This window comes from Podarcis raffonei, chromosome 3 (assembly GCF_027172205.1).
Source record: "Podarcis raffonei isolate rPodRaf1 chromosome 3, rPodRaf1.pri, whole genome shotgun sequence".
NCBI classification, from domain to species: Eukaryota; Metazoa; Chordata; class Lepidosauria; order Squamata; family Lacertidae; genus Podarcis; species Podarcis raffonei.
The window spans coordinates 25,271,671-25,288,217 of record NC_070604.1 but is presented as its reverse complement, the minus strand read 5'-3'; the positions used below and the strand labels follow the sequence as shown (position 1 = coordinate 25,288,217).

General features: G+C 44.1%; 1 protein-coding gene across 1 annotated transcript; it reads right to left on the bottom strand.

Annotated features, from left to right (window-relative positions):
- Positions 1 to 1,937: 1,937 nt before the first annotated feature.
- Positions 1,938 to 15,370, bottom strand: LOC128410093 (glutathione S-transferase-like). The gene is made up of 7 exons (XM_053380824.1): positions 15,214 to 15,370; positions 10,849 to 10,955; positions 10,573 to 10,624; positions 7,505 to 7,637; positions 6,621 to 6,762; positions 5,562 to 5,693; positions 1,938 to 2,267 (listed from the first exon to the last, which is right to left on the bottom strand). The coding sequence occupies exons 2-7, from the start codon at positions 10,933 to 10,935 to the stop codon at positions 2,142 to 2,144; spliced, it is 672 nt and encodes a 223-aa protein (XP_053236799.1). The 5' UTR covers positions 10,936 to 10,955; positions 15,214 to 15,370; the 3' UTR covers positions 1,938 to 2,141.
- Positions 15,371 to 16,547: the final 1,177 nt, after the last annotated feature.

The following is a 16,547-nucleotide window of genomic DNA, read 5'->3' as shown; positions in this document are numbered from 1 at the left end:
AACAGTTTTCACCTACAATCAGTCAGTTAATTAAAATGGGAGTAGTTTTCTCATGCTTGTAGTGTCTAATATGATGCAACTCAGTTTTGGGTAAATGTATGCAGGTGCACTGAAGACAAACATTTGTGCTCTTGGTATATTCAGCCCAAATCCTTCTATCATTGAGCATGAAGTCACTGCAGCTGCTAGCTAGAAAATACAGGAAAAGGTCAAATACACAGGACTTCCCTGCTGATGACAGACCCTCCAAGTGTCCCTGTTTTCCAGGGACACTCCCAGATTTATTTCAGCTGGGGCAACCCAGTCAGGTGGGTCGAGTGTAAATAAATTGTTGTTGTTGTTGAACAGAACTTCCCTATTTTCATCAGAGAAATATTGGAGGATATGTGAGCAGTCTGGAGGCCTGTGTCAGCTGCTTTTCTGAAGAGTAGATGAGAAAAAAAGGCAGGACCAGCTCCAGATTAAGCCTAAGAAACTGAGCTCTGCCTTTTCTTTGCTCCTTTCTGTTCCACCTTCTCTGAAGATTTGCATCTACGAGAAGATAAAGCTGCTGCTGCTGCTGCTGAACAAGTCCAAGCAGTTTTGCCTGGCTGCTAAATCAGGGGGGTTTCCCTCGCCCACCCTTTTGCTGAGGGGGAGGAGGAAGTCCCCCCAAGGCCAGGCCTTTTCACATTCCTGAAGCGTAGCTATGCTACTCTGTTACACAGCACAGCACAAAAGACCCTTGTGGAAAGTTTTAAAAATACCAAATATATGTATCCACACAGAGAAACAAATCCATCTGTGCTACAGTCACACGGACACTGGGGAAAAAACCTCTAGTCTATTAGTCCTCAATGCACAAGACACTTTTTATCCTATTATTTACTTTATTTATCTGCAAAGATTAGCCCATCTCAAATGGATTATTTTCTGCTCACAGAATCTGACTCCCCATGCATGCAAGGCAAAATACAGCATCTGAAAGCTATGATACTGTTATAGAGCCTGTTCGGGAATATTAGAATTTAATAAACAGTAGTAATTAGGTAATATTGGGGATAGGAAGGGAAAATATAATCTGCAGAAATTGTGCCAGACAAAGAAGCACAACAGCTGCACTGGCTTCTGGTTCTTTCCCAGGCACAATTCAAAATGCTGGTTACGACCTTGATGTGCTAAATGGCTCATGACTAGATCACTAGAAGGACCATCTGAGCCTGTTTAAGGGCCCTTCTTGGGTCACACTAAAGGCCTTTCTAGCCCAGCATCCTGTCTCAGTGGCCAACCAAGGGCCAATGGGAAACCTGAAAGCAGGGCATGGAGACAACTGCCATCTCCCCACACTGGAGAGACAACTGGCTGGGCCAAAAGAAAGGGCTTTCTGAGAGGCTGCATCCAAATTTTGGAATACATGAGGTTCCTTTCACATTCTCCCTTGCCGCTTTCCATTGGTTGCCGAACACGTTCCTGTTCTCGCCCACTACTGTGCTGGAAAAATGAAGTTTTCCTATTTTAATAGGTTGATGTTGTTCTTATGGCTGTTGGAATACAGTGGTACCTCGGGTTAAGTACTTCATTCCGGAGGTCCGTACTTAACCTGAAACTGTTCTTAACCTGAAGCACCATTTTAGCTAATGGGGCCTCCCGCTGCTGCCGCGCCGTCTGAGCAAAATTTCTGTTCTCATCCTGAAGCAAAGTTCTTAACCTGAAGCAAAATTTCTGAGTTAGCAGAGTCTGTAACCTGAAGCGTATGTAACCTGAAGCGTATGTAACCCAAGGTACCACTGTATATAGTTGTTTTATTGTGGATGTCAAGGTTTTTTTAAAAAAAATTTAAAAAATACTATTGTGAGCCATTCTGAGTAAAAGGAATGCATTAGATGGGAAGCTATAAATATTTGCACAAATAAATAAATAAGTAGCCGTGTCGCTTTGCAGTACAAAAGAAAACACACTCTTGTTGAATATTTTAATGCAAGCACTTTACATACTTTAAATCAATTTACCCCCATGCACAGAAACAGCATCTGCTCAACATTCCGTATCGTCACTTTTTGCTTTTTCATGAGAGGTAACAATCATTTCATTTACAGGCCTACTGGTTTTCAGCAGTCATAGTGACTTTGGCAAGTAGCCTTAAAAATCTGATTCAATGCTTCTTATTCACTCGCGAAAACTTCACGCACAGTTGCGACATATGCATCGTCAGGGGGCGGTTTCCTTTGGCTTCCAGGCTGCAGGAATTTCTTTATAGTGGGAAGATTGCTTGTCCTTGCTTTGAAAGCCTAGAGCAAAAGATGAACAAATAAAGCATAGAAGTCCCCCCCCTAAGCAACAGAATAGCTTCTTGAGCACAGAGCAACATCCTTTTAAAAGGATTTTTGAAAATACAACCTGAAGAGCTGTTTAGAAAGGAATTGCGTCAATATAAAGCAATCATCAGAAAGAGAGACTTGCCCTGCCCATAAAAAAAGCTAATATCCACATGGTCTGGTTGCTGCTCCCCCCTGAATGGATCCCAGTCTGTGGTGCCAACATCTAAATCTGGCAAAAAGGTCCACTTCTTTGATATGGAAACCAGATGCTGCAATCAGCTGCATAAGTGGAAGCCTCTGGGCACATTGCTGGAGCTATGTGGGAACTTCCCTAGGGTGTATCTTCCTGAGTACATGTTCCTGCTGCCACCTGCCCCCCCCCCGAAAAACTTCACTTCTTCCCATTTGTCCTAAGGATAGTGGAGAAATTTGCATTTTAAGGATAAATAGCATAATTCATGTTCCACGAAACAAGAAACTGTCCTTCAGCATTTGCACTTCTTTGCATTTTGCTATGCGCTTCTCCAAATGAACTTTTCCCCTCCACAAAAATGGAATTTTTAGAGAAAAGTGCACAAAAATCGCATATACTGTGAGTGACGATGAGTTCCCCAAATGATTTCTATTAGGGGAAATCACTTGCAAAGGTGGGCGTATTAGGCTACTGCACTGGATACAATAATCTCCATGTTAAGAAATATGCGCACTAAAAAAACCTGGTGAAAAAAACCTGGAAAGGTAGCAAACTCCACTTGAGATTGGAAAACTGAGAAACAGAGACAACTTGAATCTAACAGATTCATCTATCCCTACTCCAGTCTTGATTCACAGCACTAATGAAGATAATCTGGTCCAATTCATGTACAAACCAGCGCGAAACCCTTTCAGGCAGAAGGTCTGAAGTAATCCAAATGACTCCGTACACTTGGATTCAGAACAGACAGCAGCTTGCCGGCCTCGTGAATTCTGAACCAGAAACACACCCTCTCACCCAGCTGCCTTCTTGATCTCTGACGCCACCAACCTGGTGTTCTCTGCTGCCTTGCCAGCTGGCATCGATCCTTTAACCATGACCTCTTTCAACCCCTGCTGCCCCTTTGCCAGTACTTGTAAACAAGTAAATGGGATCCTCATAACAGAGGGTCCTGGTTGCGCTCGGGATCCAAGAGCTCACCTGACAGGGTTAAAATGATGGGGGAGAGGAAGCAGCAGGAAGTCCTGGACATTCCCCTGGGATCATGCCAGGCTGTTTTAGCCAATAGCCAGTAGGTGGTGTGATCCCAGGGGCTTTAAAAACTGCTGTGTGATGCAAGTGGGGCACTTGCATTTGCACGGCTGAACACCCGCCCACCCTCCCTAGTTTAGGTAGAGTCACTTGGCCTTGCTTTGGTTTGGGTCACCTGTTTTGGAACAGGGGCTGGGTAGGAATTTTTTCCATTTGGCAGATTGGCTTTTAGCCATTTGGTTTTCGCCTACCCCTTAGCAAATCGTCACAACTTGTAAGGTGGTGGTTAGGCATTGGCTCAGTTGGATTGTGGGGAGGGGAGGTGCGGCCATCACCTGCCCCTCCAGGAACTGGGTATTCCGTTAAAGGAATCTGGGAGTCCTGGATCTCGTCTGAAGTCTGCTTGAGGGGCTAGGGCCATGCCAGGACCACAGGAACCCAGGGGTGAGCTTTGGTTGGTCCTCATCGACCTTGCTCCCTCATTTGGTTTACCCCATTGGTCGATCACCCTGAGAGGTGGAGTCAGTTATAGTGGGGAGTCAATGCCTAAGCCAACACCACTCACGTGATTGTATTTCAATAAAGTTGTGGCCAGAATTTGCCCAAAAAACTTAAACTAATATAAGTGTCTGTGTGTATTTATTTTGGGGGTGGGTCTTGGGGCCTCGAGACGCAAACATAATAGTACAAGATGGGGATTGTGCACAGGGAAGCAGCTCTGTGGAGTGTGCCTTTGGGGGAGGCAGGGGGACTGTGGACCGGGGTGCACATGTTTGAGGGGGCACAACCAGGCACCCTCAAGACAGGCAAAGAGCCCTGGCAGCTGAGGCAAGGCAGTGGGTGGGTTGGGTTAGAGGGCAGGTGGATGGAAGCAGCCAGCGAAGAGCCTATTGGAGGCGGGCTCCGTTCATCCTCCTTGCAGGCTCTGTGCAAACACACACACAGCCCAGCATGTGCCCCCACACCAGCTGCCCAGTCCACCAGGGGGTGGGGATAACACTTGCCCCGCCTCAGGTGCCAGCAACCCATGCTACACCACTGGCACTTAGGGCTTGCCAGTCTGCCAAGAACAGTGTCAGAGAGCCACTGTGTCAAGGTAGCAGCAGGACTTGAGAAGTGTGGGGAGCGAAGGTGGGCACAGTGGTCTGGTTTCTCCCTTGGCTCGCTTCATCACATCAACACCACTGAGTTGACAGCTTTGAGGGTTGTTGTTGTTTGAACAATCAAGCACTGTAAAAATCAATGACTCATGGTCACAGCACATTGCCTAAAGATTGGGTGTGTGTGTGAGGAAGATGAGCAAAGAGAGGTCACTGCACCCTCCCAGAGTCCTTCAGCCAACATGCTGAGAGGGAGCAGGGAAGGAGCAGGAAGGGCCATAAATCCATGGTACAACCTCTGCTTTGTATGCAGAAGGTTCCAGGTTCAATCCCCAAGTGGGGCTCAGAGGTTCCCCTGTCTGAAATTATGGAGAATTGGCGAGTTGGCGCAGACAAAACTGAGTTGGATGGACTGACAGTCTGACTTTCTAGAAGGCAGCTTCCTGGTATCAGTTGCCCAGATAGGGAATCATTATAGTCCCTTGTGTAAGGGTCAAGCTTTTGGTAAAGGCTGTTCTCCAACTGGAGTGCTCACAGGCCAGCGCCTCAGTTGGAGAACAGCCTTTACCAAAGGTGCCATGGGCTTTGAAGACACTCAAACTCAGGATGCAAGGGAGAAACGTGCTAAGACGAAGGCACGCTTGGCAAATCCACACGGTGATCAACTCCCACCCAGAAACCAATGTCCCCATTGTGGAAGGACGTGTGGATCCAGAATTGGCCTCCACAGTCACTTACGGACTCATTGTTAAAACTGTGTTTATGGAAGACAATCTTACTCGGCTACGAGTGATCGCCAAAGAGAGAAAGAAGAAAGAAAGAAGGGTCAAGTTCAGCCTTAGTTGAATTCTACACACGTCAATCCAGAGGTCAGAACCGACGCATTCTGAGACATGACAAGAGCAGAATTATGCGCAACGCGCTCGACCAACCGTTTACCTGCAGTTGAGGGAAGGGTGCAAGAACATCAGCTTTTAGCTCCTCTACCATTAAGATTGCTTCAAGCAGCTGTACGTCTGCCCAGCTGAGGCGATTGCCAACGAGAAACTCTTGTCCCGGCTGTTTCAGGGCCTAGAAAACAAAAATAAAGAATGTACTTTTAATTTTTCTGGGGAATTTTGGGATAGTGTGGCCAACTTCTATTCAAACATCATATGTGCTATGCAGATTTTGATAGTTCTCTCCCCACCCCTCTCCCTTACAGGCAGCACCAGGCGAGACAGGCTCAAATAAGAGATAATGCAGGTGAAACACTCCCCCCTGCTGTGAGGGAATCATCAGAATTTGCAGGGTAGAAGATTCTAGCTACCCATCCTCATTTTCGGCTCCCCCCCCAAAAAAACCCAGTCACTCAGCACACCATGCTTTGCCCCTTCTCGGTGTTTCAAGGTGTTTTGTTTTGTTTTTTTTAAAAAACTGCCTTAGTGCCCCCCCCACCTAAAGAGCTTTTGTTTTTGCGAAAACCTCAGGGGTTCCCCAAAGCATGGTGATGCCTCCCACATATGTCTGCGTGATGCCATTTTGGCTGCATAAAAACCAGCACTCAAAGAATTGAGATCACTATTAGTTTACAGAGAGACTTACTAGACAGAAGTGATGCCTGTTGGAACGGCCATCACTTGGCAGCCAAGGCTGAGAAGACCTGCCTGCTGGGACTTGAATGCCTGGAGGGAGAAATCTAGCCCTCTCCCTGCAATCTATATTCCCAGCTATGCAAATCTTTATCAAGTGATGAAGTTGAAAACAAAAAAGGGACAACCCTAGGCATCGATTTAGTCCAACCATTGATTTGGTAACATAAAGTTGGACAAGGCACTGCAAATAAACTCTTGAAGACCCAGAAGGAGAGGGTAAGGACTGGTCCTTGAAATACCCTGCCAGTTGGGAATTGTTGTCCAAAAGATCTAGAAGGCACAGGCTGGTCCTGGGTAATGTGTAACTCAGCTTTGGGTTCCCCATCCCTGATGTAGCTACGAATGGGAATCGTTGTTGTCATACCTTTTCGTAGACTGGGAAGTACCTGGTAGTGGCCTTCTCAAGAACAGAAGCAAGCTGCTTCTCCTTTTGCTCAGGTGGGGAGAAAGAATACACCAGAATCATGCCCATCAGGTCCATGGTTCCTTCCACATACATGTCAATGCTGTGAGGACAAGGCAGGCATGGAGAAGGAAAATTAATCTGCTAGATTGAACTTCTTGGGAAAATAGGAACATAAAAATGGGAGGTGGGTCTAACTTATGTGGCCTGTTGACCTATCCTCATGCATTATTTCAATGCTTAGCGGTTATCTCAACCCCCTTAGAGAGAGAGAACTGGAAGTTTCTAAGTGGAATTAGCTGAACCTAGGAGCTATTTCAAGGAAGCTGCAGAAATAGCTGCCTAGGGAGCTGCTACTGGCTGGTGGAAAGGCTGTTTGCTTCCCTAGATATGTAAATAATGTCATTATTTACATAAGCCTCCAGGGTTCCCTCTCCATCATCCTAAAAGAAGCTGAACCTCTAAATATTGCTCCTTGACACTCTAAAGTGAGAGCACATAACAGTAGGATGTTAGGGTAAAAGCCAAGGTTAGTCATACATAGAAGAACAAGGAGACCATTGAAATCAGTGGCCTTTTGCTCATGGATTTCAGTGGGTCTATTCTGAGTGTGATCAACACTGGACATCACCCATAAAATGTAACACACCAGATGAACACACATATGGGATGGGTGTTAGAACAAGAAGCCAAAATATTCCAGAATATCTTTTCCTTGGCCTCTCACAGCCTTTTCCCTCTTTCCTAGTCAATGCAAATTTGTGAGCATGTGCAAACACTGTTAACGCCACTGGAGTCTTTTAATGCAGCTATCAAGTACAGTATGGTGAACCATGATACGGTACTGTGCTCTTTCTTTCAGGTTCTTCCCATGGAGGTTATATTTCCCCGCAATGTAGTTGAGGATGGCCTTGGTCTGGACCAGCTTCAGTCCATCCATCTCGACCAGAGGGACTTGATCAAACAGCAAGTATCCATCTTTAGGAAAGCAAAGGAAAAAAGCAAAGGCAAAGTTATTCATCTTTCCAAAACAGTTATTCTGTGAGATTAAGGAAATGTGGCAAGATTCCTCCACAGTGAAACACTTTCAAAGCTAGCGTGTGGCCTCACTTTCTGCCAGAAGGCAAACAGCCAAGAGAAATTTCAATCTACAGTACTATCATTTAGTAACGTATCTCATGTCTGGAATGTGTGTGCAACCTTCCAAATAGACTGGAGGCTCTTCCATTGTCAGAGAAGAAAAGCTGACTTCTCCCTGCTATGGTGACTAATGAGTCCAACATTCGACTCACTGAATAAGCTCTCTCACCTTTCCCAGGTGCCACCTGTGTGAGTGTCTAACACAAGATTGCATCAAGCTCACAACCTGAGATAGAAAAAACAACCAATACTTTACACAGTTTGCAGAGCTGGGGGAAATCAGCTCAGCATAGCAAGAAGTGCTTTGCTAGGGCTCCTATGTTAGTTCTGTAGAGAGACCAGCCCCTTTTGGCTTTGTAGAAGAAACTAGTGGGTTAAACCACAGAGCCTAGGGCTTGCTGATCAGAAGGTTGGCGGTTCGAATCCCCGTGACGGGGTGAGCTCCCGTTGCTCGGTCCCAGCTCCTGCCAACCTAGCAGTTCAAAAGCATGTTAAAGTGCAAGTGATAAATAGGTACCACTCCGGTGGGAAGGTAAACGGCATTTCTGTGCGCTGCTCTGTTTTGCCAGAAGCAGCTTAGTCATGCTGGCCACACGACCTGGAAGCTGTACGCCAGCTCTCTCGGCCAATAAAGCGAGATGAGCGCTGCAACCCCAGAGTCGGTCACAACTGGACCTAATGGTCAGGGGTCCCTTTACCTTTACCTAGTAGCACTAAGAACTGGTATCAGCTTTTTGCTTATTTTCTTCTCTGTCCAACACCTTTTTCCTTTTCTGTCACATCTTTTGGACTGTTAGCCTGAGAGCAGGAACTGTCTTGTTTATTTTCAAGATCTGTAAGCCACTCCTGGAACCTTTTTGGCTAAACAATGCTAAAAACAATTAAAAGGATTCGAAAACATTGCTAAGCAGTAAATTTTCTAACCCAGGCCCTGTTTTGCATATGATTCAAACCTCCAGCTTCCCATGGGTTCTGCAGCATTCCAAGAATCAACCACACCTTTAAATCTGGACAGATTTCTACATGCTCAGGCCATTTGAATGTCAGATCCTGGGGCCATTTTATAATCTACCACCCCCAAAGAATACACCAAGCAAAATAAAGCTAATTGTTCCAAGGAGGTATGTTACAATATTCTATCCCACAGCCCAGGTACTCAAGCCCATTTAAAACTGCCTGCAAGGAAGAGCTTGTGGATTGCAACCTGGATTATGTAACATGCAATAAAATTTGAAAGATCTTTTGCACCAAGGAATATTACACATTTTGGGGAGAATATTAATTATGTTTCCCCCGTCCAGATCTCCAACATTTTTTTTTCATTTTCTGTTGCATGAGATTTTTCAATTGTTCTTATACGTTCTTTCAATGCTGATAATCTGAAATCGATTTTCGTGTACATGCTATTATCTTTCAGTTTCCGACTTTTGCCGATATGTCATATTTACACTGGGGATAAGTGGACACTGACACGTCGTTCTACCCTAACCACATGGCAATTATTGTTTTGCAAGCTTAAATTTTCTTTATTTTTATAGTTTTATAACCTAAATATTTGTATTTTTCAGATCGGACCATGGCTTCTTCAAGTAGACAAAAATGTGTAAACAAGCCTGATGCCTACCAATATATTCCTACCAATATAGATTTTACATTTTATATTTTATATGTGGGACATTCAGGAGCAGAAGAGGCAACAGCATGACTTGTGCTTTATGTGTGAAAACACTGTTGGCTGCACAAAAGAAAGAGGTTCTGCTTCTTTTGCTGCTTCTTCTCCACTTTTGCCTTGTGGTTTCAGAAAACATGCAAAACCTGTTTGGCCAGAGGTAACAATAGTGGGACAAAAGAAATGTGTGTGTGTAGACCCATGGATGCTGAGGTCTCTCTCAAACTACCTTCAGCTCTCAAAAAAACTCAACAACTGTCTAGCTAGCCCAAGAGTTCAGCCACATACCTACTTCTAGCTGAAATAAAAATAGTGACTTAAGAGTCAAACCTTTGTGAGAAATGGCAGCAATCTCTGTGCATTCCTCACTGCATGTTATCTATAGATGCATGTTCTCATGAAACATTGCCTGCACCTACAGCACCAACATTTAATATAAAAACTCAGATGCATGCATGAGTTGCCCACAGTAAGGAAAATAAGCAACGCAAGGTGCCAGGAAACAACCATCCATGGTAGCTTTTGCTGCTCATGTACCCTTTGTCAATATGTCATCTGGAAAGTCAGTTGAACTCCACTAATCTCTCCAAGGACAATCTTGTAGATAGTTTGCCCATCTAGCTAAATCTGAGCAAACAATCCACTTACCAACCTAGATTTAAGCCATTTATAACCTGGAAGATTTAAGCCTATTCTTAGTGGTTTAACTGATCATAGCTGCACCATATATGCTGATAAAGACTTAGCATTGATAGTGCAGTTACAATCCATTTAACCCCCTTGTCAACAGCCTTAAATCCAGGTTATAAGTAAAGCTTCAGGCATTTGCTCAGATTTAGTTGCATGTGCAAGCCACCTGCAAGGTTATCCTTAAACAAATGAATGGAGTTTGACTGCCGTTTCAGATGACATATTTGTCAAACATGTCAAATGGTATTTCCAGATTTTGGAGAAAAAGATACATGGGTAGCAAAAAGCTGTTCACTTATCTGGGCATAAGCCCCACTGAATTTAGTGGGGTTCCCCTCTGAATAGGCATATATAGGTTTGCACCTATATATGTGAGTTTCACCTTTGATTAACTCATATATAGGTGAGTTTTACCTTTGATTAACTTCAAATACTGTTCTCTTGTTTTCAAAAACGTTTCTTCAAACTGGAAAAAGACAGGAAAACAAATCAAGTTATTTTCATTCCTATGTCATGCCAGTTCTTTTCATTGCATAAAGGTACTGCATTGGCTCTTCTGTAGATACAGAAATAGCTAAGAGTGTGAGCTGTGAATTGTGAAATCTCCTGTTCAAAGCTCAGAGCACACAATAGTGCAAATTTCACAAGCAATCTGGTGTAAGGGGAGTTTTCCAAACATAAGCAACCAACCTCCACTCCAGCTGCTGCTAAGAGCCATCTGATGGACTCCATTCTTCCTCTGCCTTCAAAATACGTCAGTTTTGGTTTCCCAGACATATTTCCAAGCTGCTGGTTTCCTGATGAGTGCCATTTAATGGGGAGAAGAAAAAGTTTAATTAGATAAATTGTGTACACAACCATGCAGGTACGATTTTGCTGAAAAGTTTGATTAGGTGGAGCAAAACGAAGAGAATATGTATTATGCACAGATGGAAAGGCTGAGTATTCTTGTGGTTACAACAGGAAAAGGACATGGAAGAATTGTCTGATTTCCCAAGGACATTTAAGAGGAGAACACGGTAAACAATGTTTTTACAATCAAATGGTATATAAATTTTATGAAATAAATAATATCTTATATTGGTGCCCAAGCACAAAATTTCAAAAGTCATTAGCCATAATAACCTACAAACTCATCAGCGTTGAAATGGGCTCCATAGGTGGATATTGTTGGGCCTGAAATTGTGGCATCGTTTTCTGTCACATTTATTATAATTCAATCCCTTGTTTATATTCTTTATGTTAATGATGCTCACAAATTTATGGAAACAACTTGAATTGTATGGATTAGATCTGTCCTTCCCACATGTTTCGGGCAATGACTACTATCAGATCCAGTCAGCATGACCAAAGACCAGGGATGATGGGATTGGAGTCAAACAATATCTGGAGGGTGTCGGATTGGTGAAGGCTGGTTCAGATTAGAGCAGGGGTCAGCAAACTTTTTCAGCAGGGGGCCGATCCACTGTCCCTCAGACCTTGTGGGGGGCCGGACCATATTTTGTAAAAAGAAGAAGAAGAAGAATGAATTCCTATGCCCCACAAATAACCCAGAGATGCTTTTTAAATAAAAGGACACATTCTACTCATGTAAAAACACACTGATTCCCAGACCGTCTGAGGGCCAGATTTAGAAGGCGATTGGGTCAGATCCGGGCCCCAGGCCTTAGTTTGCCTACCCATGGATTAGAGGCTTTAAATTATAATAAGTAGGTCAGGACAGAACTTGATCTCCATTCAGACAGCAATTTATTATGTTTCCCCAACATTTCCTTACCTGATAACTTCCACATTTTACGTTATCATTCACAGGGTGTAAAGGCCACTTCTGGAAAACTAGCAGAAGTTTAGTGCTCACTTCTGTGCTATTTTCTTCCAGAAACAAACCATTTACAACCCTGTTGACTCAGAAAATTGCTGGAGCTTTGTGTTGTAATTTCACGGGATGAAATTTGAGGCAGTATTCTGGTATACAACCCCCCCCATTTAAAATTTAATGATGGTATCTTAATCAAAAAGCCAGTTGCACAACACAATAGGTAAGGTAAAGGTAAAGGGACCCCTGACCATTAGGTCCAGTCGTGGCTGACTCTGGGGTTGTGGCGCTCATCTTGCTTTATTGGCCGAGGGAGCTGGTGTACAGCTTCTGGGTCATGTGGCCAGCATGACTAAACTGCTTCTGGCGAACCAAAGCAGTGCACGGAAACGCCATTTACCTTCCCGCTGGAGCGGTACCTATTCATCTACTTGCACTTTGACGTGCTATTGAACGGGTAGGTTGGCAGGAGCAGGGACCGAGCAACGGGAGCTCATCCCCTCATGGGGATTTGAACCGCCAACCTTCTGATTGGCAAGTCCTAGGCTCTGTGGTTTAACCCACAGGGCCACCTGCGTCCAACACAATAGGTAATGCAGTATAAATGGAACCTTAGAATTTGGGAGAGCAGTGCTAGCCTTATAATCAGGAAAACAAATGCAGCATTCCCCACATCTGACTGCACCCTCAGTTGAGTCCCCATCCCCCTAAACCAAGTTCAAACAACAAAGAAACAACAAACCATTGTTTACTGGCTCGAGAATGAGCAGTGTGCATGTGCAATGTGCATTTCCTCCTCCCTTCCTCTCTTCACATGTTTGCCTTCAGTGCTTATATATTGACAGGTTAAAAAATGTTCCCATGGTGTCTGAGCTGGGAAACTCTGCTTTAAACGCTGCTTACAAACACAATATGACTAGGGTGGTTTCTCAGCTCAATATCATTATGTTTGAGCCACATCATCTTGCTTTTTATACCTGACACAAAGGAGAACCCAGGAGGGAGAAAAGAACAGCGGCTTTGGAGTTACTATGAAGCAAGTCAACCGAGGCTGAGTCACAGGTATTAATGCTCAAAGGCTGATGAAACCTTAATCTAAAGCAAACACCAAGATTTCCATTGCCCTCAGAAATGGATGAATGAGATCTCTGTTCTGCAAACATGTCACAGCTCAAAAGCTCTCTACCAGCTCTACATGTCCAGGCAGCGCATCGTTTAAGACTGGAATGAAATCCACAGCACAACAGAAAGGTTAAATGTAATTGTAAGAGAAAAAGCAATGCAAACAGTCCCCCTGCAGGCAGTTTAGGACTTGTTAAGGTCCAAATCCAGTACGGCAGCTGCAAAATTGTGAGCATTGCCATTCTTTTAACATGTAAAGTTGGTTTCATTGAGGTTATCTAGTTATTTCACCTTAAAGAAATACTCCCTCGCCTTTAGCTGTTTTCACATGCTGATGCTTTCTTGGCAGATCAAGAGATTCAGAGGTTTGCAGCTGGACCCAGATGGGCGGTTGGGTGGACCATGAAAATTTGCAGCTGGAGCCAACTGAAAGGAGCAAAGGGTATTGCCTTGAGGGGCGAGCCAAGTTGTTCTCGGAGGGTTGTTAGCTGTTTTGGCTTGCATTAAAAATTCCAAAACTGCACATGTTCCATTCTTGTATTATCTGCATTTAACAGTACAGTGGTACCTCGGGTTACATACACTTCAGGTTACAGACTCCGTTAACCCAGAAATATTGCTTCAGGTTAAGAACTTTGCTTCAGGATAAGAACAGAAATCGGGCTCTGGCGGCGCGGCAGCAGCAGGAGGCCCCATTAGCTAAAGTGCTGCTTCAGGTTAAGAACAGTTTCAGGTTAAGTACGGACCTCTGGAACGAATTAAGTACTTAACCCGAAGTACCACTGTATGCAGAAAATCAACATATTCTTTCTTATTTATTTATTGCAAGCTGTACAGACATCAAATCAACAGGTGTTGTTGTATGCATAAAGCAATCCTAAATTTAAGAACATTTTGCAATAGTTTTAAAATAATGGTGCATAATAATATTAAAATGGTGACATGGAAACTCAATCCTATGCATGTTTCCCTGGAAGCAAGTCCCATGAAACTCAGTGGCACTCACTGAGGAAAGTGTGCTTAGGGATTCCTGTCTTATGCAGCCAAGGCCTATACAGAAACAAGGGCCACAGAATTCAATGGTGCTTATTCTCAGAAAAATATGTTGTGGGATTTTTACAGCATTTATTTCGCCCCCATAAAATGATGGTAAAGGTAAAGGGACCCCTGACAATTAGGTCCAGTCGTGACCGACTCTGGGGTTGCGGCACTCATCTTGCTTTACTGGCCGAGGGAGCCGGCGTACAGCTTCCGGATCATGTGGCCAGCATGACTAAGCCGCTTCTGGCGAACCAGAGCAGCGTACAGAAACACCGTTTACCTTCCCGCTCCTATTTATCTACTTTCACTTTGACGTGCTTTCGAACTGCTAGGTTGGCAGGAGCAGGGACCGAGCAACGGGAGCTCACCCTGTCGCGGGGATTCGAACCGCCAGCCTTCTGATCGGCAAGTCCTAGGCTCTGTGGTTTAACCCACAGCACCCCCCGCGTCCCCAGAAAATGATGGTAGTCTGTTCCAAATTGGCTTTTTTCAGCAATGTCTTTCTTTTATAAGAGCTCCAACAATGTTTCCACTCCTTCCAGCAACAGAAAACCATATGAAATCCCCCTTCTCACACCACGAGGGAACATTCCTCTCTGACTTGTGGCTTTGCTTCAAAGCAAAACATGCCATTCTGAACCACATTTCATGCCCAAGCCCCTTCTCTTTGCTTTCATCCAGCTGAATTTCAACCACTCTTTATCTTCCCTTCCTCTCCCTCATCCTGTGCTTTCACTGTTTGCCCTGGCTAATCCGCCCCATGCTTTATTTTCACTTGTCCTGCTTTCATAGATTAAAATGCAATTAATTCTCCCCTCTTTCCTTGTGTCAAAGTTCTGCAAACGCACTGTAAAGTCAGCAAGCTGCAAAAAATTATTACATTGCTCCAGTAGCTTTTTGAAGTTAATATTTAACTCATAACCCACACAGCAGATAATTTAAAGTATCTTAAACTGCAATCCTATATCCACACTGGGTTCCATTGGCTGCAATGGAGCTTACTTTGTGGTAGACCTGTATAGAATTGCACATGCTAAGGCTGAAAAAGTCACTTACTTCAAACATCCAGTACTAACCTTTTGCAAAGACTTGCTTTATCCGATCTCTTTCTCCACACAGAAAGAAACTGTGCCTTAAAACGTCCTACAGCCCAGGAAATTCCAGCTACTCTGGTGAAGTCTCTTTCCACTGTCTTACCATTCAGTTTTAAAATGTCAAAGTTACACCTTCTATACTATTATCAGACTGAAAGGACCTGTGGCTTCCTGCCAGGTGTATATATGGTGCCAGACGCTTCCTGCTGCGTCATACGTGAAACACCCTTCATGTTCTCTTCACCCAAATCCCTGATGACAGGCATGGGTTGTTTTTTTAAAAAATAATAATGCTCAGATCATTTATTTTCACATGAAAAGCACATGATTTGTTCCGTTGCTGCACTGACCGCAACATTTTATCACAGGATTACGCCCTGTTACTATTTTCGTATGGGGTAGAAAACGACACCAATGAAATTACAGGAAAAGTACTTACATTGACATCTGAAAGTACTCTCTTAGGAATGGCAAAAAGAGGTAGGCCTAGGAACAGCTGTTGTTCAGTGGCGGTAGTGCATTATCTGGTCCACATGCAATTGCTTATTTAATCCCCAAGCAAATGGAAAGTCAGATCCCACCATCCAAAAGCAATCCCCTTCAACCCAGCAATTCCCTCGTTTTAACCTGGCCCAGAAGTCTGTCATCAGGCCAGCTGCTGCAAATCAGCAGTGTCTGGTGTTATGTACTGAAGTTCTCACCCTGGGCCAGCAGGGGGATACTGTAGATAGTTTTCACTCAGGTCCACATATGCAAATAAGGAATTGAAAGTGACGTTCAGTGATTGGATAGTTACAGAAAGTTGTTACTGTTGCCTTGTAGTTGAGCTCTATTTAAGCAGGTTGGCTGAACCCTTCGGTTCAGTTCTGCTCTGGCTTATGAATAAACAAGAGCTGTCTGAAGAATCACTGTGTCCTCTGATATGTTCACCCACAACTTAACATCTGGGTCCAGGGTCCTTCATGGATGCTCCAACATCTCCCCTCTCCCTTCAGAAGGGAGCAAAGCAGAGAAATGGTGGCAAAACATTTACCTGCTTTACAGTTGTCCCGGCTTCTGCTCCTCTCTTCCTGCTGGTGGGATCAATACTGTCTGTTTCAAGTGAGGAATGAAAGGAGTCTTTTTTAAAAAATAAAGATTGCTTTACTGGATTCAGCGGGGCTATACGTAGTAGGATCGTAGTATCATAACCTTTTGGTTGAAAAAGAAAGAAAGAGAGGTGCCAGTACTCATATATTGACAAATGTGCCGTGGGTGCCAGCACAAAATGGCTGCCACAGGCAACAAAAGATGGCCACTACTCCATACCAGTAAGC